At 42.7% G+C, this 27,318-nt stretch overlaps 3 protein-coding genes across 4 annotated transcripts in view; all 3 read left to right on the plus strand.

Moving 5' to 3' along the window:
* LOC148899900 (ephrin type-A receptor 6-like) overlaps positions 1 to 3,657 on the plus strand; it is a 49,884-nt gene extending 46,227 nt beyond the window's left edge. Inside the window, exons 18-23 of the mRNA XM_088991401.1 lie at positions 416 to 619; positions 690 to 839; positions 919 to 1,112; positions 2,027 to 2,137; positions 2,980 to 3,129; positions 3,231 to 3,657. Of these exons, the coding sequence (XP_088847527.1) occupies positions 416 to 619; positions 690 to 839; positions 919 to 1,112; positions 2,027 to 2,137; positions 2,980 to 3,129; positions 3,231 to 3,345 (924 nt within the window). The 3' untranslated portion in view covers positions 3,346 to 3,657. The remainder of the gene's footprint in view (positions 1 to 415; positions 620 to 689; positions 840 to 918; positions 1,113 to 2,026; positions 2,138 to 2,979; positions 3,130 to 3,230) is intronic.
* A 2,261-nt stretch (positions 3,658 to 5,918) lies between these two features.
* On the plus strand, positions 5,919 to 12,163 carry arl6 (ARF like GTPase 6). Its single transcript, XM_088991403.1, has 9 exons — positions 5,919 to 6,075; positions 6,778 to 6,930; positions 7,453 to 7,514; positions 7,606 to 7,674; positions 7,760 to 7,854; positions 8,430 to 8,559; positions 8,759 to 8,814; positions 9,308 to 9,353; positions 10,430 to 12,163. The coding sequence occupies exons 2-8, from the start codon at positions 6,811 to 6,813 to the stop codon at positions 9,331 to 9,333; spliced, it is 558 nt and encodes a 185-aa protein (XP_088847529.1). The 5' UTR covers positions 5,919 to 6,075; positions 6,778 to 6,810; the 3' UTR covers positions 9,334 to 9,353; positions 10,430 to 12,163.
* A 2,507-nt stretch (positions 12,164 to 14,670) lies between these two features.
* LOC148899902 (high-affinity choline transporter 1-like) lies at positions 14,671 to 24,264 on the plus strand. 2 transcript variants are annotated; one of them, XM_088991405.1, is made up of 9 exons: positions 14,671 to 14,846; positions 15,650 to 15,881; positions 16,316 to 16,429; positions 17,380 to 17,535; positions 17,606 to 17,754; positions 18,285 to 18,428; positions 18,525 to 18,678; positions 19,918 to 20,135; positions 21,016 to 24,264. In XM_088991405.1, the coding sequence occupies exons 2-9, from the start codon at positions 15,698 to 15,700 to the stop codon at positions 21,694 to 21,696; spliced, it is 1,800 nt and encodes a 599-aa protein (XP_088847531.1). In that variant the 5' UTR covers positions 14,671 to 14,846; positions 15,650 to 15,697; the 3' UTR covers positions 21,697 to 24,264. The 2 variants fall into 2 exon arrangements, with proteins under 2 accessions (XP_088847531.1, XP_088847530.1); XM_088991404.1 differs by having other exon boundaries at positions 14,671 to 15,881.
* Positions 24,265 to 27,318: the final 3,054 nt, after the last annotated feature.

The following is a 27,318-nucleotide window of genomic DNA, read 5'->3' on the forward strand; positions in this document are numbered from 1 at the left end:
ATCGATATAACGAGACTTTACTGTATATATTTATTTGAAACTGCATATATATGTGTATATATATATATATATATATTTATTTTTTTATAGATACACATTTATATATGTATTTCTATATTTCTATACCTATTTGAAGCTGCATTTTATATATATATATATTTTTTTTACATACAGACTTATATATTATGTATTTATATACTTATTTGAAGCTGCATTTATATATATATAAATATTAAATATAAATATGTAATAAACTATATTTTTAGCTACACATTTATATATTTATTTCTATAGTTATTTGAAGCTGCATTTATGTCTCTTAAACTCTATTCTGTATTGCTTTTTCTTCATTCGTCTTCCATTTGTATCTTGCTCTTGCTCTCTTTCCATGTGGCGTGTTTCTCCGGGCCTGCAGGCACGTGAGGGTCAACTGACGGCGCCGCAGCTGGTGGCGATGCTGCGCGGCGTGGCGGCGGGGATGGCCTACCTCTCCGACATGGCTTACGTTCACAGAGACCTGGCGGCCCGCAACGTTCTGCTCGACCGCGACTTGGTGTGCAAAGTGTCCGACTTTGGCATGTCCCGACTGACGGAAGAAGCGAACGGCGCCACCGTCAACGTGAGTGCGGCGTTGGGGTGACCCGCCCCAAGGTCATCCAACGACCAGTCGCTCTTCCTTTTCTCATCAGGGAGGAAAACTGCCGATTCGCTGGACGGCGCCGGAGGCAATCGCTTACGGAAAGTTCTCGTCAGCCAGTGACGTTTGGAGTTTCGGCATCGTCATGTGGGAGGTGATGTCGTACGGCGAGAGGCCCTACTGGGAGATGTCCAATCGAGACGTAAGAGGCCAGAATGACACAGATTGACACGGTGCCGCACGGCTCGGCTTGCGCCATAACTTTGCCCTAACTCTCCCAGGTCATTTTATCAATGGAGGAAGGATATCGATTACCCGCTCCGACGGGCTGCCCCGTCACGCTGCACCGCCTCATGTTGCACTGCTGGCAAAAGGAGCCCAGTCAGCGGCCGCCGTTCATCGACCTGCTTTGCTTCCTGGACAAACTCATCATTACTCCCAGTGGCCTTCTGGCTCTGGTCAACCAGTCGCATGCGTACGGATCACCTTCCGCCAGCAAATGGATAACTTTAATATCTATCATCATCATCATCATCATCATAATACATTTCATTTAGAAGCGCCCTTCAAAACTCTCAAGCTCACTTCATAGCCACTGGATACGTTTGTCTGTGCAGCGGCAGCCACACGCGCCAGCGTTCGCTCAACACCGAATAACTCAAATAGAAAGAAAACTAGCGAGCTAATCGATAGCTAATCGCTAGCTAGATAGCTAATAGCCAGATAACGAGCTAGCTAATAATAATAATAATAATAATAATAATAATAATAATAATAATAATAATAATACATTTCATTTATAACCGCCTTTCAAAACTCAAGGACACTTTACAGTCACAGGATATTTTTTTCTGCAGGTGAGCAGCGGCGGCCACATGCGCCAGCGTTCACGCAACTTGGAAGTAACAAAGTAAAAGTTAACTAGCTAGCTGGATAGATAGCTAATAGATATCCAGCTAGCTAGCTAGCTAATATAGATATATAGCTAATAAGAGCTGGCTAATAAATATCTAATAGATAACTAGCTAGCTGGATAGATAGCTAATAGATAGCCAGTTAGCTAATGTTTTTGAATGGCCATTTTGTGTTTGGGAGCCTTTTATTGAGCGAGTTGCTTGTTCTGTAGCCACAAAGGGACATAAGTCTTCTTGTGCCGGTCCCAAGCCCAGATAATTTTGGGGGCGGGGGTCAGAGAAATTAATTTGCTGCTCGTGTTAAAAAAAAAAAGTTGTGTGCCTTAGCGCGTCCACGTGACTCAAATCGGGTACCTGATTCCAAAATGTCCAATCGACAAACGTTTTTTAAATGTTTAAATGGTGCCTGCCGTTCAATGAAGACATCGGACTTGAGCGTTGGTTGACATGCAGGCCGTCCTGTTCTCCTCCCCAGGCCCGAAGTCGCAGCACCGCCTGGTGGATCTTCTTGGTCACTGCACCACACGGCCCCCATGCAGGTGGGCTGCAATGGTGACGAGAGGAACAAAAACGCCTTATTAGCCGAGTAAGTATGTCATTTCTCTCTGGATTTTTTTTTTTATTCCCAAGTCAAAAAAAGAGTTGAAAGTGAACAATGGTCAAATGGTTCTGCAATGGCTGTTGCTCTTCGTTTCGGTACACACACCCCAATTTTTTTTACGGCAAATTACTGTCAGTTTAGGTAAATTAAGGTATGTTAAGATAAATTAAGATGAGTTAAGGGAGATAACTTTACATAAATGAAATAAGGCAAGTTAGGGTCAGTTTAGGTCAGTTAAGGTATATTAAGATAAATTAAGATTGGTTAAGATTAGATGAGCGATGTAAGGCAAATTAAGTTAAATTAGGCTCAATTATGGTCAGATTAGGTAAATTCATAATAAATAATAATAATACATTTCATTTATGTTGAGGTATGTTAAGATAAAATAAGTTAACCTCTCTTAACTAAGATAAGGCAAGTTAGGGTCACTTTAGGTAAGTTAAGGTGGGTTAAGATAAGTTAAGACATGTTAAGATAATTTAAAATGAGATGAGATAAGGCAAGTTAGAGTCAGTGAAGTTCAGTTCAGGTAATTTAAGGTTGGTTAAGATAGTTGGAGACAAGACAAGATATTTATCGATAAGATAAAAAACATTTATTGTCTCACAATGGAGAAATTTGCAATGCGCATGAGCAAAATATTTTTTTTTTTAATCAACTGTCCACGTGAAAGAATACAAGCTAAAAATATAAGCAGCTGCTTACCTATATGCAAATTGAGCATCTTCTTAGTTTGAACGGAAGGGTGCTGAAGTGGCTCCATCAAAGGATGTCCGTTTCCTCTTCTTTTCTGTCCTCAACGCCGTCCGTTTCAACGTCTTCAGTTTCCCCGATTCTCCCGACGGCCTGCCCGACTACCCTCTCTTCATCTCCGTCGGAGATTGGCTTGATTCCATCAAAATGAGCCAATACAAGAACAACTTCATCGCAGCCGGATACGCAACGCTGGATTCCATTTCGACGATGAGTGCTGAGTGAGTCAGCCCCCAATACCTTTTCTTTTAGCTCTCTTTGCATTTAATATTTTTTTTTTATTATTCTAGTGTGAGTGCTTTTTGTTTTGCTGTCTCCTCAGTGACATCAGACGAATTGGCATCTGTTTGATTGGCCACCAGAGGAGGATCATAAGCAGCATCCAGTCCCTGCGCCTGCAATTTCACCATATCCAACAGAACGGCTTTCAAGTGTGAGGCCGTCACACCAAGACGCCGGACGGACAGTTGACCACTTGGGCGCCGAGGGGAGCCGTCTGACGACGTCCGAACCCCTTTCGGGACTGCTCAAGTCAGCAGCGAGGAACTTCCGGCGGTTCTGGCTCAGTGTGATCTCGCTGACTCCGCAAAAAAAAATTGAATTTAAGATGAAACAAGTTTTATTTGATTTATTTATTGATTGATTGATCTATTTTCTTCCAGTGTTGATTCAAGTGCAAGTCAATGCCTCCGCTCATTCCAAGCGACAATCCGACGGTTTTCACCATGGACATTGATTGATTGATTGATTGATTGATTGATTGATTGATTGATTGATTGATTGATTGGTCTCAAATCGGATAACTCAAGACTTCAAGATTATTTGGAGAGAACATTTAAAGGACAACCGACGTGACTTTTTTGTTTCCTAAGTGACATCAGAAAAACGTTTGATAGCATCTAAAATAGCCAAAACACACAGTATGATAATTTTAGTCAAATGCAAAACACCAATCAAAATGACGAAAACTGCAAAAAAATGGAGCTGCGAATTGGGCATTTTCAGAAAGTCCCGCCCCCTTGTTCGTGACATCACGCCAAGATGCCTTGCATTGCTGGAGAATCAAAACAATGGCTTCAGATTCAGAGAAGATGCTTTCTTGTTACACATCCAGTTATGAATATGATTCAAATAGTTCTGAAGAGGAAAGCATACATGTTTGCCATCGATTAAAAAATTTATTGTGTGCCATTTTGAGGCAACATTGGGGGGAAATGTAGCACTAAAAAAGAGGCAGAAAATGGCGACAAAGCTCCGCCAGCCAGTTTCCACAGGCTGATTAATTCCTTACATGGAGCTTTGTTGCCCTCTTCTGCCTCCTTTTGATGCAACACGAAGTTTTCAGACAGCAAAATGCATTGACGTGATGGAAGGACTGCTACAATGTGTCTTTTTTTCGATCAGGGGCATTCCTTTAGTGACGTCACGTATGGACTCGTCACCAACTCAAAAACAAGACTTCCTGAATCTTCAGCGCGAGTCTTAAAAGGTAAAATATGCGGTGGAATCTTTGTCAAATACGCTCAGTAGAAGTCATTTGAAGCCATTTGACAAATTATGGACACAACTTGTCCCGAGACGTCGGTTGTCCTTTAATTGTGTATGGCTATTTTAATAACAAATCTAGTCCTAGTTTCTTCAACCAGGAATAGGAAATGTCAAAACAATAACAACAATTGTCTTTTTCGAACCGAAGACGAGTGAATGTGGAGAGATGTTTTTGGAAATAGAAATATGTTCTCTTCTCATGGTATCGCAGTGTGTCTTGTACTGCAAGTTACGTGAAAGCTGGCTGTTTCTTCCTGAATAAACGATTCTATTTTAATGCGTCGACATTATCTTTTGCGCACACGCAGTGACGATGGTATCCATGGATGCGTACACAAATACGGACACGCAAGGTCATTGTTTTCTTCCTGTCACTCAAGAGGCCGACACATTTTTTGGACATGAAGAATTGTCAGGTGAGTTTGTCAATGAGGTGCTGATGTAGGGCATCAAGGAAGGGCATGGACCGATTGCTTGGATGACTTTGACATGTAAACCCAATTTGATTCCTAATTGGGTTTACATGTCAACCCAATATGTAAAATGTTGCATGCAAATGTCTAACGCTTCAACGTTTTATAGACAACTGACTTTTTTCCCTAACACTGATCAGCAAAACTCACAACAGCCTTTTTCCCCCACAGATGCTCACTTTTATGCATTTTTTAATGCTATTATTATGTTTTTATTTTATATTATTGCATTGTATTTTGGACGGCAGCCCTCATTCCGTGCTTATATGACTCCAGACCCAGACAATTAAGGAATTAACTAGCTGGCGATCTTGCTAGCTACATATCTAGTTATCTAGCTGGATACGTAGCTTGCACTCTATTTGCGAGCTAGCTTTCTATCTATTTGTTATTCCGGGTTGAGTGAACAATGGCGATTGTGGCTGCCACTGCTCACCCACAGAAAAACTTATCCCGTGACTGTAAAGTGACATTGAGAGTTTTGAAAGGCGCGTGTCAAAAAAATGTATTATTATTTCTGTAACACTTCCGGTCTCTTTGAATGTGCTGCTACCTGAAGATGACAGTTCTTTGTCTGAGAATTATACCGTTTATGCAGTGATGCAGTCACTGGATATTGTGTAATAATATATAAAGCATTCAAACAAAAATTACATCCCTCAAACGCGTTACTCCGCCAAATATTTATTTTTAATAATTGCCTCGAGTTTATTGATGAGTTTTAAATTATGCGGTTGTGGGTTTCTTGGTGGCAACGTTTAATGTTGTGGTAATTTTGGCCTTCGAGTAGCATTTTGTCAAGGAGTCGAGGTTTGTTGTCACTTGCAACACAACGTTGTCAAGAAACTATCACGCTAAATAAAACACAACACGTACATAAATAACCGCGAAAGAATGATAGACGTGTATCGGCGAAGATAAAGCACAAAACGATTTCGTCATGTATGACCGTAGGACGTTCCCCGCTTGTTATGGGTGTAAAATCCCGACTCCGCAGAATGCAGCATAAATCAGGAGCGTGTCGTGGCGACGGCGGAAATGCGCACGAGAAATGAACGACAACTATGGACGCGACTCACCGCTGATGGAATAAACGAGCCCTAACTGCACTTCTGCTCACATCAACAACACTGAATTTAATCAAAGGTAACGTTCAGGGCGTATAAACGATTTACCGTTCCATATTTCCCAGTAGCATGCTAACTACCGGTAGCGCTGCTAGCTCTGACGTGAGCTGTTTACGTTTGCGTCACTTTGCACGTTTCGATTTTGCAACGTTCAGGTGGTGCTTACAACGTCAACGTGAAGACGTTGTTTTGACGTCAGTCTCTTGCGGATAGCAACCATTTGATCTAAAGCGTAATTACTGGCGTTCCATTCGAGGGGTTAGCTTGGGCTACCCCCGTGTGTGGTTGCAGAGCAGATTAACTAAATGGGACCGTGACGGTGAATTACGCTCCAATCTCTTTAGTCGGAGTTAACGGCTAACGGGCGAGGAGAAAACGTTGCAGCTCGTCGATGACACGGCAGCCGGTATCAACATGCGTCCATTTTCCTCTCCCCCCACAGCGGTTGCATACATGACCGTGAACGCAACACGTTGTCGATTGATTTTTGCGTTGTAATCTCGGATGTGCTTCCTTTGAACAATGAAACAAGAGATCACATTTATTTGTCTCACATTGGTACTATTCCCACTTCACCGCAGCAAAGTTAAAAAGCCAGAGGAGGGAAAAAAGAATAAGTAAAAAATAAAAGACAGTCATTTTCGCGGCGCTATCTTGAGGTCAAAATCAATTAGTGTAATCTGTGGAATTTGACAAGACTGGGGCTCTTTGTTTTTTTTAGAGTCGGCGGTGCGAATGCGGATGGTCGCCGTCGATGGGGCTGTTTGACAAGTTGGCCGGATGGCTCGGCTTCAAGAAAGAAGTCAACGTCCTCTGCCTGGGCCTCGACAACAGCGGCAAAACCACCATCATCAACAAACTCAAGCCGTCGCATGTAAGTCAAAATGCCAACGTGCGCCTTATAGTCAGTCTGGTGCGCTTTATATATGGGCAACGTTTGGAAACGCACCATTTATTGAGGGTGCGCCTTCTATGTGAAGTCATATGGAGCCGCAACGGGTCTCGCAACCGCTGTGACTCCATTTCTGCCCATAGAAAAGGTTGTGCATACCCCCAGCCTCGACGGTAGCGTAGCGCCTTATATGTAATGTGGTGCGCCTTTTATTGGGTATTTTTTTAATCTATTTATACTTTATATTTGGAAAGATTTTTTTTTCCTTCATTGAAGGTGTGCGTTATAATCAGCCCGGTGCACTTTATACATATGGAAAAGATTTGAAAATACACCATTCAGTTGGGCTGCGCCTTACACACTGGAAAATACGTTGTGTATGTATATCATCACTTTGCTGCTGTGAAATGTAAATTTCTCCACTGTGAGACAAATAAAGGCATATCCAATCCAATCCAATTATTTATTTATTTTTTGGAATAATTTTGATGGTTTCCTTCCTAGGCTCAATCCCAAGATATCGTCCCCACCATTGGTTTCAGCATTGAGAAATTCAAGACCTCCAGGTTGTTTTTTCCGCCATTGCTGGCTAATTGTTTGTCGTGTGTTTATTTGGTACCCATCGCGGAATGTCTTGTCTTTGTTGTCCTTGCGCAGCCTTTCCTTCACAGTATTTGACATGTCGGGCCAAGGCAGATACAGAAACCTGTGGGAGCACTACTACAAGTCAGTTTTCATCGCAAAGATGTTCACGTCTCATCATCATCCGGAAATGCCTTTTGTTCACCTTGCGTCAATTGTCTTTGCGCAGGGAGGGCCAAGCTGTCATTTTTGTCATCGACAGTGCCGATAAGCTGCGGATGGTCGTGGCTAAAGAGGAATTGGACACCTTGTTAAATCATCCTGGTGAGTTTGCGGGGCGCAATCATGCCGTCCGTCGTGGATACTTTCAACACAGCCTTCTTGTCCATTGTCCATATATAAGGCTCAGCGGAGTACAAGGCGCACCCCAAATGAATGGTTTATTTTCAAACTCTTTCCAAATACAAGATGCACCAGCGTATAAGGCGCAGGGTCATCTTTGGAAGAAAATCAAGCCTTTTGGGTGCACCGTATACATCGGAATATACGCTAATTATTGACGTGTCACTCGCTGTCCACTGTTAGCTCAACTTTGGAACCATATACTTTCTGCCGTTAGCTCATATTTAGCATTAAAAGTTGGAATTCGGTTCGTCAGCATTTTGGTTCCACCAAATATTTTGAGCCTTTTATCATTTTGCCAAAAATAGACATAAATTGGCCGCGTCACTGAAGAAGCCGCAGGGTTGAAAGTTTGGGCGAAAAGGACTGTGACTGTGTCGTGTTGTAACTGTGTTGTTCTCGGTCGCGTTTGTGTCCAAATTGTCCCCCCGAGTTGTGACGATCGTTCACGTCACGACGCCCGCCGTCCATCTCACGAGGTCTTGTCCTCACCGCAGACATCAAACACAAGCGAATTCCCATTTTGTTCTTGGCAAACAAAATGGACGTCCGAGACGCTTTGTCTTCAGTGAAAGTTTCCCAGCTGCTGTGCTTGGACAATATCAAGGACAAACCTTGGCATATCTGGTAAGAAACATATTGTACATTTTCTCAAATTGTTCCTCGGAAACAATTTTTCAGACATTTTGAACAGTTTTCAGCATCACAAATAAACTGTGTGTGTAAAGTATGCTGCGATTTGATTTGCTTTGATTTGCTTTGAAAGCTGTCCAGGCTGCGATTCTTCGTTCATGCCAAAGTGTTTTTTAATTTTTTTCTATTTCAGTGCAAGCGATGCGCTGAAAGGAGACGGCTTACAAGAGGGCGTGGAATGGTTACAAGGTAATTGTCATCGTGCGGACCTTAACTCATTCACAAATGTATTCAGGAATTGAAAATTGTTTGGGTGCCGATAAAGCGCTGGTCATGGCCTCTGGAAATGTTTTCCCCTTCCTCAAGGCGGCGTCATTTCCCTTTGGTCCAGCTTCAGCTGTTGTTAAAGCACTATATCAACCAATATGTATGCATTGCATTGCATTTTGTACACCCGCCCTCATTTCACGATCATATAACTCCAGACTCATATCACTTAGGAAATAACTACTTTTTTTCTGATGAAAGAAGAGAGTCTAAGGTTTCTTACGCTGCATTGACTGTTTATGTCGTTCTAAAACTCAATCTTCCGTGGGTCCTTGAATTGGAGTGATAATGACAAAAACCCTGGCACTGGAGTCCACACTTTTTTTGCACATCATCTGGCAGTGATTGAGTTAATTAGTACAATAAAAATAGACCATCTTGTTTTTTTTTCTCACTTTGGATGCTTTTTTTTCAGATCAAATCAAATCGATGAGATCATGAGGCCACGAGGGCGGCAGGAGGTACCAAAAATGTTGAATTTTCATTTGCATCAAATACTAAGTGCATGATTCCCATAAGACATCATTTCGCGTTATTTCTGCATATATAGTCACACACACACACACACACACACACACACACACACACACACACACACACACACACACACACACACACACACTTTGCAAAAAATGGTGGCAAAATAATTTATTCCGACACGAGTTATGCTTCAAGGACAACCGCCGTCTCCGGACAAGTTGTGTCCATAATTTGTCAAATGGCTTCAAATGACTTCTACTGGGCGTATTTGACAAAGATTCCACCGCATATAGCTATATTTTACCTTTTAAGACTCCCGCTCAATATTCCGGAAGTCTCATTTTTGAGTTGGTGACGAGTCCGTACGTGACGTCACTGAAGGAACGTCCCTGACCGAAAAAAACGGACACATTGTAGCAGTCCTTCCATCACGTCAATGCTTGTTTGGTCTGAAAACCTCGTGTTGCACCAAAAAAACGCCAGAAGAGGGCGACCAACCTCTATGGAAGGAATTTATCAGCCTGTGGAAACGGGCTGATTAATTCCTCACAGGAGCTTGGTCGCCATTTTCTGTCTCTTTTTTGATGCGACCACCCCTGATGCCTCAAAATGACACGGAATAAATTATTTAATCGATTGCAAACATGGATGATTTCCTCTTCAGAACTATTTGAATCATATTCATAACTGGATGTGTAACAAGAAAGCATATTCCCCAAATCTGAAGCCATTGTTTTGATTCTCCAGCAATGCGTGATGTCACTAACTGGGGGCGGGACTTTCTGAAAATGCCCAATTGGCAGCTCCATTTTTTTGCAGATTTTGGACACTTGAAGTCATTTTTCTTGGTGTTTTGCATTTGAATAAAAATATCACACTGCATGTTTTGGCTATTTTAGATGCTCTCAAACGTTTTTATGATGTCAGTTAGGAAACAAAAAAGTGATGTCGGTTGTCCTTTAAAATATAACTTATTCACCTCAAAAAAAAATTGGCCTCACTGTACAAACAAACAATTCTCTCCTGATCTGTTTTTTTAATTGTCAATTATTTTCAGGATTCCCAGCCAGGTCGTCCTGGAGGCACCTAAAGCGTCGTCTTGTCTCTCGTTTACCACGTCTTCAATTGTGCGCCCGTTTTCGATGTACAAAGTCAAACCTGGGTTTTCAAACGTCTTGGTTCACAACCAAAAATGGTGAGTTTTTTTTTTATGCCTCGTTTCACAACGGAAAATGGGTTCTCTACCAAACTGAGCGCACCTGAATGCACCACTCGACTCCCCAATGCGTCACTTCATGTCACTCATGTCGCGTCTCATTGTGACCGACGCTTTATCCTCCTGTAACGTTTCATTTTGAGCAGGCATGTTTGTATTGTTCAATCGTGATTAAAAAAAAAAGACAAATAAAATGCTCATCATGCCAAATGTTTCGCTTTTCGACCAAATCAGTTTTTATGGTAAAAAAAACCCAGATTTGACTTTACATAATAAATTGCCATCATTCACTTCAGAATGTCTTTTTTAGCAGAACGTAGCTGACAGTGAGCATTTAAAAAAAATCTATCCAAAAAAAGTGTTGTCGAGAATGAAAAAAAATGGGTCAGAAAGTGACAGACGCTTAGGTCCGTGGGCCAAATGACCATCATCGTTGATGATAATAATAATAATACATTATATTTTAAGTGCCTTTGAACGCTCTCAGGGACACTTTCCAGTCACAGACAAGCATAGGTACTATAATAAATAAAATACCATCACAAAATAGAATGGATTACTACTAATACTTGTGCAAAGTATCTGGCCGACTATTAGCTATTTGGCTAGCTATTTGGATAGCTATCTAATGTCTATCTAATAGCTATCTACTAGTTGTCTAGCTGGCTGACTAAACTCTATTAGCTATCTAGCCATCTATCTGTTAGCTATCTATTAGCTAGCTAGCTTTCGATCTGAGTTACTTCCGGGTTGAGTGAACGCTGGCCTGTGTGGCTGCCCCTGCTCACCCACAGATTTTGCTGCTGTGAAATGTAAATGTCTCCACTGCGAGACTAATAAAGGCAAATCCAATCCAATCCAAAAAGTTCTCCTGTGACTGTAAAGTGACCTTGACAGTTTTGAAAGGTGCTTAGAAATGAAATGTATTACTGTATTATTATTATGAAAGTGACAAACGCTTTAGTCCCTGGGCCAAACTAGCATCATCATCATCATCATCATCGTTGATTGCAGCTAATACTTGTGCAGCTTTCTTTGAAAATTCCTCACGTTTATTGTCTTTACTTAACTAAGTAAGTAAGTAAGTGTCCTCCAAAGGCCACGAGTAACGCCGGTCACAAATAGCCCGAGTTGAATTTCTGCCTTATGCCGTTGGCGCGCTGAAAGTTGCCCTTCACCTTCATCCAGCCGGGCTACTTTACCCATGAAACTCCGACGCGCGCTTCAAAGATATTTCACGTTTTCAAATTGTCATCACATCGGTTTGTAATCAATTAGCCTAGCTTGATTAGCTATGTTGAGCGTATAGCTAGTTAACGCGCGAACAACATCAACGTTGCTGCGACAAAACACTTGAAATCTGTTGTCTGATTCTTTCTTTTGAGATTGAAAAAACAAATCAGGATGATTGGAGCAGTTTGCGTGACTGACTGAAAAATAATCTTTTATACGTAAATGAGCCTCACATAGCTAGCAAACCACAATATTAGGACTATAAAATATATCAATCATCTTAAGATGCATGTATTTTATTTCAGTGGACATGTTTTCAAAGAATAAAGCATTTTTGAAGCATTTTTCTCTTCCCGTGTGTCAATAATTAGCTAACGTGCGTGTGTGCGCGTGTACGTCTTCTGCAAAATACAGTTTCTCATTAAAGAGCTAGCCGGTGTCCCCCGAACTACAATAATTATAATAATTAATGACATCATCGTTTCACAGGCTCAATCATTAGTTTTTGCCCTTCCGAGACCTTTCGGCCACTCAACAAGTTACTGTATGTCTTTATTATAAGAGTATAATATTGCCATTTGGCTTTTTCTACATGAATAAAATCGCAAATGTTTATTTGTAATGCAAAATGTTTACAAATTGACGTTTAGGTGGCTTTGTAAAAAAAAAAAAAACACCCTAGGCCATAAACTGGTGTGAACTGAGGATCCTGCTGTCTTATTTATTTTAGATATTTGTTTATTTGGTGTTTTTTCGTTATTTATGTATTTTTATTGACTCGTTTTTAAGCGATTATTTATTTGGTATTTATTTGTTTATTCGTGTATTTTTTAATAGATCGTGTATTTAGTTTTTATTTGTGTATGTTATTTGTTTTTTTTTTTTTCTAATCGAACGTGGCCCTTGCCGTTCCAAACGTGTACCGCTGTCCTTGGTCCTGAAACCATTGCAGTGCTTGGCCAGCAGGGGGCACTGCTTGTGCTCCCGTATTTTATCTTGACGTCGCTCGCTGTCAATTAGCCGCCATACTTTTTCGTTTGGATCCGTCGGCTTAGCAGGCACCCCCGACGTGTATCTAAGTGTGTGTGTGTGTGAGTGTGTGTGTGTGTGTGTGTGTGTGTGTGTGTGTGTGTGTGTGTGTGTGTGTGTGTGTGTGTGTGTGTGTGTGTGTGTGTGTGTGTGTGTGCGTGTGCGTGCGTGCGTGCGTGCGTGCGTGCGTGTGTGTGCCAGGTAGAAACTCCGATGTGTCATTCGATGGCTCCCTGCTACTGGCCGGGAATCATCCTAATTGGTAGGCTGTCAGCTTGGACGCGAAGATGGTACATTCCACGCAGGACGCCATTAGCAGGTCCACCTAATTGATGGCACTTTTTCCCACGACACGACACGACACGACATCCGTGAATTTAAAAGGCAGGCGTGCTACTTTTGAGAAGCATTCAGAATTGCGAGATTTTCCTTTCACTTTTGTCTTGTTTGAGGCGAGTGAATTGGATTCAACAGACAATGACTTATTTACCTTTCCAAATGTTTTTTTTTCTTTGAATTATTACTAATGCCGTACAATCGCTATCTGGCTGGCTAGCTATTAGCTATCTATTGGCTTGCTAGCTAGCTTTGTATCTCTTTGTCTTACGATTGGAGTTACTTCCAGGTTGAGTGTAAGCTAGCGCGTGTGGCTGCCGTCGCTATTTGCTATCTATTAGCGTTCTGGCTGGCTATTAGCCATCTGGCTATGTACCTATCTAGATGGCTATCTATGTGATATCTATTAGCCATCTGGCTTGCTATCTATTAGCTATATAGCCAGTTGTCTAGCTGGCTATCTATTATAAATGAAATCTATTATGATTATTGACGATCAGATAGATAGCTTTTTATCTATTTGAGGTACTTCCGGGTTGAGTGAACGCTGGCGTGTGTGGCTGCCACTGCTCACCCACAAAAAAAACTTATCCTGTGACCATAAAGTGACCATGAGAGTTTTGAAAGGTGCTTATAAATGACATTTATTATTATTATTATTATGTGAGGAGTCTCTTGTTTTGGTTTGCGACCAACGGGTGGCACTGCAGGGCCCTGCCTGCAGCTGCACATGTGTGGGTTGTTTTAATCAGTGGCAGTTAAATAATAATACATTTAATTTGTGAGTGTCTTTCACGTTTTATAATGGTTACATTTTAAAGGTAACTGTTAATGCTAATAGCTTGTGATATTTTAACCGAACATTCTCTCGTCTAGTATTACTCATGGTTTTGTTTGATACTTTGGACGTTTTTGCTCTGATGACTTTCTTGTTTGAGTTTTTGCTCCTGCTGACATTTATTTCATACAATGTGTCAAATGCACCCACCGCCACCACCTTGCAAATGGTGACAGAGGGGTCGTCCAATCAATTTTGGAAGCTATTAGCTAACTATTAGTGGATGAGCTTGTGACAAAAACAGTTCGGAATTCATTGTGCTGCTTTCTCGTGTGCTTTTTTAAATTATTTTTATGGTGCAGGTTTACGGCGGTTAATATTTAGTAGACTTGTATTATGTAATGTGTCGGTAGACTGTTTGCTTGGAATGATTCCGACATTTAAGAACGATCCTGCATTTGATGTGTCCTTTGGTTAATGCGTCAAAGCGTCCTTTCTCTGTCACACACAAACCCGATTCCGGTGAGTCAGCTAATTGGACTTGTGAGATGAATGCAACCAAAAAAATGATCCAGTAGGCCGAGCTGCCCCCCCCCCTCCCCTCAATTGCACTTTCACGAGATCATATCAAAGAATGTGGAGGGTGAGCGGTGGGGGGGGGGGGGGGTTGCATGGCGTGTCCCCCCCCCCCCCCCCCCCCCCGCATGTGCGACTCGCTCATTTGAGAAAGGTGCACGGGAGTCATTCGGTTCCTCTGACGTGTGTTCCTACTCCTCTGACGACGCCCCCAGGCAACCGCCCCCTCTTAAAAGCCACCCAAGAGACCTCGCCATTGTCTCTTTGGGGCGAGCAGCCCATCACATGCCGCCAGAAACTTTTCAGGTACGTTTAAAAGCACCTCACTCGCCTCAGTGCGCTTTGATACACATTTTGTCAATCGCGAGATTGTTTTTTTTCTGTTCTTAAAAAAATAAATGTAGGCGAATCATATTGTGAGTGCAATTCGGCATTTACGCACGGCAGATTCGTTTCTCGGGTGTAATTGTTGAACAGCGATGATTTATCGCTACGACGTTTTAGCTCATTTCCGCCTTGATGAAATTAAAAGCACGGAGTAGTTTGATAATATTTTGTGGGTTTTTTTCTGTTATTTTTTGATGTGGGCACTTCATATTGAGGGCGCAATTTGGCACTTGACGCACGGAAGATTCGTGACTCCATTGTGATTATTGTTTATCAGCGACTATAGGTCGCAACGGGTCGTTTTAGCCAATCTCCGCGTAGAGAAACAATAAAAACACACACTCGGAGCAGTTTGATAACATTTTGTGAACCAATGTATTGTGATTTTATGTTACTTAAATGAAGATGTGGACAAGGCGAGCCATTGCGGGCGCAATTTGGTACTTTCGTCTCGGTAGATTCGTTTCTCGAGTGTAATTATTGTTTATTAGCGGTTAGTTACGGCTACGTGTCATTTTCGCTCATTTCTGCGTCGAAAAATAAAATAACGAAGCAAGTTTCCACTGTGCAAAAATAAAAACGATTTTTTTTTTACTTGTGGCTGGTCGTACGCCGATTTCTGTTGGAATCGTTGAATCGCGGTTACCGCGAAGTACTTTTCAAAATGCTTTGCTGTACCGCGGACGAGCTTGACGCGAGAGGCGGTCGCCGCGTCTCCGCAGGTCTCCGTGCGTCCTCGTTCCTAAGCGCAAGACCGGCGAGGCGCGACCATGACCGTCCATGTCGAGGGGCTTGTGGCCATCGCGCTCTTCTACCTGCTCATCCTCTTCGTGGGCATCTGGGCGGCATGGAAGAACAAACGCTCCGGAGAGGCCGAAGGGACGGACCGCAGCGAAACCATCATGGTGGGAGGCAGAGACATTGGATTGTTCGTCGGGGGATTTACCATGACGGGTAGGCAAACCGCCGACCTGACTTTTCATTGTTCGCGCCAAACCGCAATAGAGTTGCTGTGTCAGTCGACACGCTTCAAAACGTTATTAACTACACCTAAGACACGGCTGTCAAAGTTAAAGCACGGGGGCCAAAACTGGCCCCTCACAGCAGGACATGAAGCAGTTGTAGATGAAAGAGGAGAGGATCAAAGCGTCCTTTTCAACAGTGGATCAGGGACGTCGTGGTAGAATGTGCACGTCGACTACAAGCTAAATGTTGAAAGCAAACACGCAGCTGTAGCATCCACGTCCCACATAAATCCGCTTCAATTCCAAGCCGCGACAGTTCCACAGTCCATAAGCCTTCGATGCAAATTCTGAAGAAAAAAAATGACTGTCCGTTGGGTTATTTTTAAAGAAATGATTTGATATCTTGTCTTCTTTTCTTTTCAGCCACTTGGGTGGGCGGAGGCTACATTAACGGCACAGCCGAGTACGTTTACTTGCCAGATTACGGCTTGGCTTGGGCACAAGCGCCATTTGGATATGCCCTCAGTCTCGTTGTCGGTGAGTGAGGCTACTTTCACACCTTTTTTTTTTGGGGGGGGGGGGGTCGTCTTACCCTTTGGATGATTTGTGGGCCATATTTTTGCATGCTTGCACCCTCGTGGCCATCTTTTACTGGTAACATCTGACTTACGACCGGCTCAACGCCTAGCGCGTTTGCAGTGCCGGGAACGCATAGGACAATTTTGGCCAGCCAGCATGTCACTCTCACACAGCAATCGACTGTGGGATGGCACCACAGGGGGGGGGGGGGGGGGGTTGCCACTCATTTAGCCTCCGAGTCTCTATTCAACATTTTGAATGGATATTGACTTACGACCACTTTGACTTACGACCGTTTGGTCAGAACGGAACTCGGTCGTAAATCGGATATTACCTGTACAATACATCAAAAAGGTCCATGATAAAGTAGAAGTCATGTGGCATTTAAATACAAGTAACATTCGACTTACGACCACCCGTACTTATGACTACGACCTCCAGACCCTATTTTTTAAATGTTAATTCTACGCCTGGTCAGCCAGCGATGCGTACAACAATTTTGGCCAGCCAGCCAGCATGTCACTCTCACGCAGCAATCGACTGTGGGATGGCACCACAGGGGGGGAGGGGGTGAGTTTGCCAGTCATTTAGCCTCCGAGTCTCTATTCAACATTTTGAATGGCTTTCGATTTACGACCATTTTGACTTACGGAACTGGGTTGTAAGTCGGATGTTACCAGTATTTTGTTATTGGACGTTATTTGGAGATACGTACTTTGTGAAATGTGTGGACTGAATAGCATGTGGTTGTGTCAAATGAAACCCGTTGACCAAATGTTTGGATTTTTTGGGGGAAAAATGTCACATTTGAGGTTTCACCCCGACACCGGGAAGATGGCTGAATATCTGTCATCATATATTGATTGATGGAATCGCTTGGAAATCAATCTAAAGTCTGCGTGTAACAGGAGGGCTGTTTTTCGCCAAGCCCATGCGCTCGAGAGGTTACGTCACCATGCTGGATCCGTTCCAGCAGCTCTACGGCAAGCGCATGGGCGGCCTTCTCTTCATACCCGCATTAATGGGCGAGATCTTCTGGTCCGCCGCCATTTTGTCTGCTCTCGGTAGGTTTACGACCGCCGATGCGGTTGATGGCGGATGTCCGCTTCACCCGGCCGGTCTTTGTCACCGTAGGCGCCACGCTCAGCGTCATCGTGGACATTAACATCAAAATGTCGGTGGTGATATCGGCCCTCATCGCCATCTTTTACACGCTGGTGGGAGGACTTTACTCCGTGGCCTACACGGACGTCGTGCAGCTCTTTTGCATCTTTGTCGGCCTGGTAGGTGCAGAGAGCGAGAACGGGGGAAGGGAAGACAGTCATACCTCGCCTTACCGACGCTTTAGCTCACAAACATTCAATTCGCCAGCATATCGTCTTGGCTAACAAACTAGTTTTTGGCGGAAGAACACCGACCCGCGCGGCCGAACAGCTACACGGTGGATGGCGGACTAGTTTGCCGCACCACCTTTCTTTGAGTGCAGACGTGGTTTGCTATCGAGTGGAGTACTTTGGCTATTATGAGACCGAAAAAGACCCCACCGCAGGCTAGTGTTAAGCCAAAGAGGACACAAAAGAAAATGACGGTCGTGCAGAAGAAGGCGATCATCAAAAAACACCAACGAGGTGTGCGTTTGTGTGTCTTAGCGTCCCAGTACCGGTATGCTAAGTCCACCATTGCTACGTGTGGCTAAGGGTGTTTCTGTGTTGTCTAAGCAACGGTGTCAGGCAATAGAAGATCATCAATCATGTCAATTTTCATTTGCAAGATGTATTTCCAGCAATGTTTTTTTGTGTGTTCCCATTTGCAGTGGATCAGCGTCCCGTTTGCTCTGAGCAACCCGGCCGTGTCCGACATCACGGTGACAGCTGTCAATCACGTGTACCAGTCGCCGTGGAGAGGCAGCGTCAACAAGAGTGACACCTGGGTGTGGATTGACAATTTTTGTCTGCTGGTACCGTGACGCCATCGCAGCATCCCGAGACGACCGGCGGCGCCGTTTTGCCGCGCCGCCAATCTTTCATTTGATGCGGGTGTGGTTTCATGGCAGATGCTGGGCGGCATCCCGTGGCAGGTGTATTTCCAGCGAGTCTTGTCCGCTTCCTCGGCGACTTACGCGCAAGTCCTGTCCTTCATCGCTGCTTTCGGATGCCTGGTCATGGCCGTTCCATCCGTTCTCATCGGCGCCATCGGGGCGTCCACAGGTGAGGCGGCTGGCGTATGCCCGCCCGCCCGCCCGTCTTTTTGTGGCGCCCATGTTGCCTTGAGATCAGAGAGAGCTCAGTAAACAGCAGCTGCCTCCTCTCATTCATAATGTAGCCGCCATCCCTTTGAAATGTTACCTCACCCACAAGGCAAAGGGGGAACCAATTAGTGGATGGCGCTCTGGATTTGGAGTTTTTATTTGCCAAAAGTCACCTTTCAACTCGTCCAAATGCAGTGATACCTCGGCTTACAAAGCCCTTGGCTTACAAACTTTTTGTTTTTACAAACGTTAAATTGATGAAAACTTTACCTTAGCATACAAACTATTTTTCGGGATACAGTGATACGAACTTAATTGGTTCCCAGACAGAAGGTGTGAGGCCAAAAGTTCGTCTGCCAAAAATTCATTTCCCATAGGAAACCATTAAAATGAGAATAATCCGTTCCCAGGTCCCCATAAAACATCATTTTCTAATTTTTCTAAGCCTAAAACTACACAAAATAGACCTTATTTCATGTATAATAAATGTGCTATAATATTATGATTAAAGAAATAAACTCTACTGTACAATAAAGTCATTTTATTGACCATTGTGATGGCCGTTGATGGCTTGATGGAATGGAGTGTCCGCTTTCCTCAGCATGAAACACTTGATGAGGAACGTAGCCTTCTTCTTTCACCATCTTGAGGAATGATCCCTTGGAGGTGCTTTCTATGCGATCATTTTACCTGTTTCCTCATCAAATGCGTTCTGTTTAGCTGGGTTGATCGCTTCTTGCATCAAGTGTACATACAGATGATTTGTGTGGGTTGTTTGTGGAGCCTGATTGATGGGATATTTTAACCTGTATACTTAGTCAACCATTGCCACCGTCCATTGACAACGACCATCACAAAGGTAAATAAAAGGACTTTATTATACTGTACAGTATATTTCTTTAATTAAAATACAACAGAACATTTATTATACATAAAATAAGGTATATTTTGTGTAGTTTTAAGGCTTATTTAGGAGTAAATGATGTTTTATGGGGACCTGGGAACAGATTCTTCTAATTTTAATGGTTTCTTATGGGAAATAAATGTTTGGCAGACAAACTTTTGGCCTTTCACACACTTTCTGGGAACCAATTCAATTGGTAAGCCGAAGTATCACCGTCGTCATGAACGTGTTTTGATGTTCCATGTGAATGAAGTGGCCTCAACTTAGTGGTCTTGACGTTTGTCTGTCGTTCAGACTGGAACCAAACCAGCTATGGCGCCATCCCCCCCAAGGAGAAAGAACAAGCCGATATGATTCTGCCCATCGTTCTCCAGCACCTGTGCCCGCCATTCGTGTCTTTTTTCGGCCTCGGCGCCGTCTCGGCGGCGGTCATGTCCTCCGCCGACTCCTCCATCTTGTCAGCCAGCTCCATGTTTGCTCGCAACATCTACCAACTTGCCTTCAGGCAGTCGGTGAGTCCGCCCCGTTTGTCTTCCGAGTGAAAACCTTCCAAGGACAACCGACACCTCTGGACCTCCAGATCATTTGTCAAATGACTTGGACTGGGCGCATTTGACAAAGATTCCAGCACACGTCGCTAGATTTGACCTTTTAAGACTGGCGCTGAATATTCAGGAAGTCTTGTTTTTGAGTCGATGACGATGCCCTAAGTGACGTCACGGAGGGAACGCTCCTGACCGAAAAAGTGACACACAATGCATTTTGGGTAGCTTTTTTTCATCTGAAAACACAGCGTTGATGGCAAAATTAGAAGGAAAACGACATCAATGACGCCATGGTGAAGCATTGTGCGTCGCAGCCAATTGCGGAAACACGCATAAAGAAGGTGTAAGTTGACACAAATTCCCAGTGGACAAATCAGCCCATTTCCAACGTAGCTTGGGCGCCATCTTGTGCATTTTCTGGGCGCTACATTGGAGTCCAGACGGCTCAAATTGATACGGAAGGACTTCTTGAATGGATGGCAAACATGTATGCTTTCCTCTTCAGAACTATTTGAATCCTATTCATAACTGGATGAGAAACAAGAAAGCATCTTCTCCGAATCGGAAGCCATTGTTTTGATTCTGGAGCAAGGCAGTTTGTGAAGGAGTATCCTGGCGTGACATCACGAACAAGGGGGCAGGACCTTCTGAATCTTTCCAGTTTCGAGTTCATTTTGTGGCAGTTTTGGGCCACTTGAAGTCATTTTGATTGCTGATTTGGTGAATTTGACTCAAAATATCAGCCTGCGTGTGTTTTGGGTATTTTAGATGCCGTCAAGCGTTTTTCTGATGACAGTCAATTCTTTGTCTTTGTGTTGATGTCGGGCGTCCATTTTGTTTTTGGCAGGCATCGGACGGCGAGATCGTGTGGGTGATGCGCGTCACCATCTTCGTGTTCGGCGGTCTGGCCACGTTAATGGCGCTGGTGACGGGCACGGTTTACGGCTTGTGGTACCTCAGCTCGGATTTGGTGTACGTCATCATCTTCCCGCAGCTGCTCAGCGTCCTTTTCGTCAAAGGCACCAACACGTACGGCTCGGTGGCGGCGTACTTGTTTGGCACGGTGCTGCGCATCGGCGGCGGCGAGCCCTACTTGCAGCTGCCACCTTTTATTTATTACCCCGGCTGGACGGTGGAGCAACGCAAGCACCACATCAGCGGAGAAATGGAAGACGTGGTCATTCAAAAGTTCCCCTTCAAGACGGCGTCCATGTTGGCTTCCTTTCTGGGCAACGTGGCCTTTTCCTACCTGGCCAAGTATCTTTTTGAGAGCGGCAAGCTGTCTCACAAATACGACTTCCTGGACGCCGTGGTGTCCAAGCACAGCGGCGAGATCATGGACAAGACCACCCTGGTCTCCCGCGGCGACAACATCGGGCTGTCCGAAATGGCGCCCGTCAAACCTCGCCTCAGCGTGACCTTGGCGGCCGCCTTTGCGCGACGCGACACGTTGCCGACGGAGACGGTGGAGGAGGAGGAGGAGGAGGAGGAGTCTAGCCCCGACTCCTCCCACCGCGACCAAGAATGAAAACCATCGACGCCGAATTGAAAATGAACGCGATGGGCCAACCAACGGACATCGTCCCCCCCGCAGGGGACGTTGAGGTACAACACTGGCTGACTGACTGCAAGCGGGACATTCGCGTCATCAACCAAAAAAATATGAACACGCGTTTTGACTTTTATTTTCCAGTCGCTGCATTTAGAATGGCTGCTCTCCGATACAATAACTGCACTTTCCATCAGCAATCCTGCTACAACTTGCCGCACGCAACACGAAAATATTGCCCAAAAAATGCATATCCATCCATCTGTCCAACCATCCTCCGTCCGTCCACCAATTCTTTTATCCATCCAAACACATCCATCCGTCCATTTGTCCGTCCATCCATCTATCCACCCAAATCCATCCGTTCATCCATCCTCCATCCATTCTTTTATCCATCCATCCGTCCGTCCGTCCGTCCATCCGTCCATTCGTGAAACGTAGACCAGCAAACCTGAAAAAAAAATTGACTTTGAACAAATCGCAGTAGTTCTCTTCCAGAAGCGGATTTTGCGCAAAATATCGACGTGATTTATTGTCTTTTTTTAAATTCTTCTGCCTTAACGCAAATCATGTGAAGAGACGTGACGCTGGTCCGACAGGAACCAGAAAAAAAAATACCCACTTGAATATGAATGTAATCTCAAATCATCTTGTCACATAATAAGACAAAATATTTGCTGTTGCTGTTGCGTTTTATTTTTTGCAAATCGTATTGTTGCAGACTAGCGTGTCGGTCGTGTTTTTAAAATGACAAATGTGTAACGTGTGTGTTGTTTCTGGCCATGTGTGTACACATTCTTTTCTCTCTGTGTAACGTGTGTGTGTCTGTCGAAATGTGGAGAGGAAGGCATAAAATAACAGATTGCTAATTACGTAAGAAACCAAGGCTGTTATCAAAACATTTATTGATTTTTGTTGTCATCGCAGATGTCTCTGTTAAGAAAAAATGTAATATTATCATGTAAAAAAAATATATATATAGATGTATATAAACTCTACTTTGGAATAGCAAATTGTTTTATGAGTAATATTTTGATATTCATGGTTAAACTCATTCACGGCCATTCACCAATTTAATCTGGAATTCCCAAATTAGTTTGGGTTTTGTTATTTCATGCTTGGGTGCCTATAAAGCGCTGGCCAGACCTCTGGCAATGATTTTTCTTTTCCACGAGGAGGCGGCATTACCCTTTTTGTCCATGTTAGCGCTTTGTTCCAGCTTCAGCTGTTGTTAATCAACCAATACGGATGGATTGCATTGTATGTTGGACAGCCGCCCACATTTCAAGCTCATATAACTCCAGACCCATATCATTTAGGAATGAACTCTTTTTTTCTGATGAAAGCAGAAAGTCGAAGGGTTCTTATGCTGCATACAATGTTTTTATAGTCCTAAAAGTCAATCTTCTGTGGGTCCTGGAATTGGAGTGACAATGACGAAAACCCTGGCACTGGAGTGGAGCCATTTTTGCATTGTCTGGCAGTGAATGAGTTAAATTCAACCCCACCATTTTTAAACATTATAAAAAAAATACATTTCATTTAGAAGTGTCTTTCAAAACTCTCAAAGTCACTTTACAGTCACAGGATGTTTTTTTTTTCTGTGGATGAGCAGCAGCAGCCACACGTGCCAGCCTTCACTCAATGCAGAAGTAACTCAAATAAATAGAAAGCTAGCCAGCTAGCCAAAAGATAGCTAATAGCCAGCTAGTTCGATATTTTAAGGCATTTTTCCTCTCAATTTTATTTGGTCGAAATTCAGATGAAAAAAATCATTTCAAATATGGACTTGAAAATGTAAGTTGATCCTGACGACTTTTGTCGCGGATGAAACAAATTCAGCACTTTATTTTTCTTTTCTGTGTCGTTTCTTTCACAGCGTCTTCTTTTCAACGTCCTCCCCTTCGGCCATTTTGTTGCAAGACACACACAAAAAAACGCGGAGGTAAATTAGCATTGCTCGGCTAGCGTCTTTGTCCCCACTCGTGGCCACGGTCTTAAAATAGCCTCCCGCTTATTTCCATGAGCTTAAGTGCTGCCCCCCCCCCCCCCCCGCCATCTTGGACGCTCGGGCGGGCTTTGGCGCCGCTCACTTGGCGCCGACCGTCTCCAAATGCGCAAAGATGACGCGTGAGGCCCCGCCCATCCCTCGCCATTCCTCCTTGGTCCTCAATGTCCTGGTTGTTTTTTTTTTTTTTTTTGTCCTTGAGAACGAAGAGCAATCCCATCATCAAATGGACAAGAGGGTGGCTGGGCAACATCTGTACTTTGCCTCACCGAGCACTCTCGCTAATGAACAATTAGGACGGAAAACTAGCGCCCGTCCCACTCAATCCATTTCTTTTGTGCTTGACTCACCAAGAGGAGATGTGACGTGGAATTCTGACCACCACAACGTTTGGATCACCACCAAAAGAGAATCTTTTGGTATTGGGGAGGAATGGCGATTTTTACGACCATGTATAGTAAAGCGTTTTTAGCCAAAAAAAAACCGACCATGTAACGAAAGGTGTTTTTAGGCGTAAAAAAACGACCATGCATAGTAAGGCGTTTTTAGCAACAAAAAAAAAACGACCATGTATAGTAAGGCATTTTTAGCCGAAAAAAATTACCATGTTATAGTAAGGCGTTTTTGACAACAAAAAAAAAAAAACGACCATGGATAGTAAGGCGTTTTTTAGCCAAAAAAACGACCATGTATAGTAAGGCATTTTTAGCCGAAAAAAATTACCATGTATAGTAAGGCATTTTTAGCCGAAAAAAATTACCATGTTATAGTAAGGCGTTTTTGACAAAAAAAAAACCGACCATGTATAGTAAGGCATTTTTTAGCCAAAAAAACGACCATGCATAGTAAGGCGTTTTTAGGCGTAAAAAACGACCATGTATAGTAAGGCATTTTTAGCCGAAAAAAAATACCATGTTATAGTAAGGCGTTTTTGACCAAAAAAAAACGACCATGTATTGTAAGGCATTTTTAGCTTAAAAAAACCCGACCATGTAACGAAAGGCGTTTTTAGCCGTAAAAAACGACCATGTATAGTGAGGCGTTTTTATCCGAAAAAAAAGACCATGTTATAGTAAGGCGTTTTTGCCCCGAAAAAAAAAAAAAACATGTATAGTAAAGCGTTTTTAGCCGAAAAAAACGACCATATGTAGTAACGGGTTTTTAGCCGAAAAAAAAAACGACCATGTATAGTAAGGCGTTTTTAGACGAAAAAAAAAAACAATCATGAACAGTGAGGCGTTTTTCGTAGAAAAAAACCCAACCATGTATAGTAAGGCGTTTTTAGACGAAAAAAAACGACCATGTATAGTAAGGCGTTTTTAGACGAAAAAAAAAACAATCATGAACAGTAAGGCGTTTTTCGTAGAAAAAAACAACCATGTATAGTAAGGCGTTTTTAGCTGAAAAAAACCACCATGTATAGTAAGGCGTTTTTAGCCGAAAACAATGACCATATATAATAAGCCGTTTTTAGCCGGAAAAAATCGACCATGTAAGGCGTTTTTGACAAAAAAAAACTACATGTATTGTAAGCCGTTTTTAGCTAAAAAAAAAACCCGACCATGTATAGTAAGGCGTTTTTAGATGAAAAAAACGACCATGTATGGTAAGGCGTTTTTAGCCCAAAAAAAAACCCCAAAAAAACAATCATGTATTGTAAGGCGTTTTTTTACGTGAAAAAAACGACCGTCTATAGTAAGGCGTTTTTTACTTTGGTTCTTTGCATGGATAGGTAGCACAGTGGTAGAGTCGGTGTTTGCAAATGTGGTGTCCCAGGTTCAATCCCGGCATCATTAATTAGGATTTTTGCACATTTTTGCATTGTGGGACTACTAAAAGCTTTCTTTTTCTCCTTGAGAAACGACCATGTATAGTAAGGCGTTTTTAGACGAAAAAAACGACCATGTATAGTAAGGCGTTTTTAGCCGGAAAAAACGACCATGTATAGTAAGGCGTTTTTAGACGAAAAAAACGACCATGTATAGTAAGGCGTTTTTAGCCGAAAAAAAACGACCATGTATAGTAAGGCGTTTTTAGCCGAAAAAAAAACGACCATGTATAGTAAGGCGTTTTTAGCTGAAAAAAACGACCATGTATAGTAAGGCGTTTTTAGACGAAAAAAACGACCATGTATAGTAAGGCGTTTTTAGACGAAAAAAACGACCATGTATAGTAAGGCGTTTTTAGCCGAAAAAAAACGACCATGTATAGTAAGGCGTTTTTCGTAGAAAAAAACCCAACCATGTATAGTAAGGCGTTTTTAGACGAAAAAAAACGACCATGTATAGTAAGGCGTTTTTAGACGAAAAAAAAAACAATCATGAACAGTAAGGCGTTTTTCGTAGAAAAAAACAACCATGTATAGTAAGGCGTTTTTAGCTGAAAAAAACCACCATGTATAGTAAGGCGTTTTTAGCCGAAAACAATGACCATATATAATAAGCCGTTTTTAGCCGGAAAAAAATCGACCATGTAAGGCGTTTTTGACAAAAAAAAACTACATGTATTGTAAGCCGTTTTTAGCTAAAAAAAAAACCCGACCATGTATAGTAAGGCGTTTTTAGATGAAAAAAACGACCATGTATGGTAAGGCGTTTTTAGCCCAAAAAAAAACCCCAAAAAAACAATCATGTATTGTAAGGCGTTTTTTTACGTGAAAAAAACGACCGTCTATAGTAAGGCGTTTTTTACTTTGGTTCTTTGCATGGATAGGTAGCACAGTGGTAGAGTCGGTGTTTGCAAATGTGGTGTCCCAGGTTCAATCCCGGCATCATTAATTAGGATTTTTGCACATTTTTGCATTGTGGGACTACTAAAAGCTTTCTTTTTCTCCTTGAGAAACGACCATGTATAGTAAGGCGTTTTTAGACGAAAAAAACGACCATGTATAGTAAGGCGTTTTTAGCCGGAAAAAACGACCATGTATAGTAAGGCGTTTTTAGACGAAAAAAACGACCATGTATAGTAAGGCGTTTTTAGCCGAAAAAAAACGACCATGTATAGTAAGGCGTTTTTAGCCGAAAAAAAAACGACCATGTATAGTAAGGCGTTTTTAGCTGAAAAAAACGACCATGTATAGTAAGGCGTTTTTAGACGAAAAAAACGACCATGTATAGTAAGGCGTTTTTAGACGAAAAAAACGACCATGTATAGTAAGGCGTTTTTAGCCGAAAAAAAACGACCATGTATAGTAAGGCGTTTTTCGTAGAAAAAAACCCAACCATGTATAGTAAGGCGTTTTTAGACGAAAAAAAACGACCATGTATAGTAAGGCGTTTTTAGACGAAAAAAAAAACAATCATGAACAGTAAGGCGTTTTTCGTAGAAAAAAACAACCATGTATAGTAAGGCGTTTTTAGCTGAAAAAAACCACCATGTATAGTAAGGCGTTTTTAGCCGAAAACAATGACCATATATAATAAGCCGTTTTTAGCCGGAAAAAATCGACCATGTAAGGCGTTTTTGACAAAAAAAAACTACATGTATTGTAAGCCGTTTTTAGCTAAAAAAAAAACCCGACCATGTATAGTAAGGCGTTTTTAGCAAAAAAAAAAAAAAAAAAAAAACGACCATGTATGGTAAGGCGTTTTTAG

Source organism: Hippocampus bargibanti, linkage group LG03 (assembly GCF_051943395.1).
Source record: "Hippocampus bargibanti isolate YZ-2025 linkage group LG03, ASM5194339v1, whole genome shotgun sequence".
In the NCBI taxonomy this organism is placed as follows: domain Eukaryota; kingdom Metazoa; phylum Chordata; class Actinopteri; order Syngnathiformes; family Syngnathidae; genus Hippocampus; species Hippocampus bargibanti.

Excerpts from the sequence above, each read along its gene's own strand:
- LOC148899902 (XM_088991404.1), top strand. The coding sequence starts at position 15,698 with ATGACCGTCCATGTCGAGGGGCTTGTGGCCATCGCGCTCTTCTACCTG. Across the intron at positions 17,755-18,284 it reads TTTGCATCTTTGTCGGCCTG|TGGATCAGCGTCCCGTTTGC; the intron begins GTAGGTGCAGAG and ends TCCCATTTGCAG. Across the intron at positions 18,679-19,917 it reads CGCCATCGGGGCGTCCACAG|ACTGGAACCAAACCAGCTAT; the intron begins GTGAGGCGGCTG and ends TCTGTCGTTCAG.
- arl6 (XM_088991403.1), top strand. The coding sequence starts at position 6,811 with ATGGGGCTGTTTGACAAGTTGGCCGGATGGCTCGGCTTCAAGAAAGAA. Across the intron at positions 7,515-7,605 it reads GAGAAATTCAAGACCTCCAG|CCTTTCCTTCACAGTATTTG; the intron begins GTTGTTTTTTCC and ends GTCCTTGCGCAG. Across the intron at positions 7,675-7,759 it reads CTGTGGGAGCACTACTACAA|GGAGGGCCAAGCTGTCATTT; the intron begins GTCAGTTTTCAT and ends GTCTTTGCGCAG.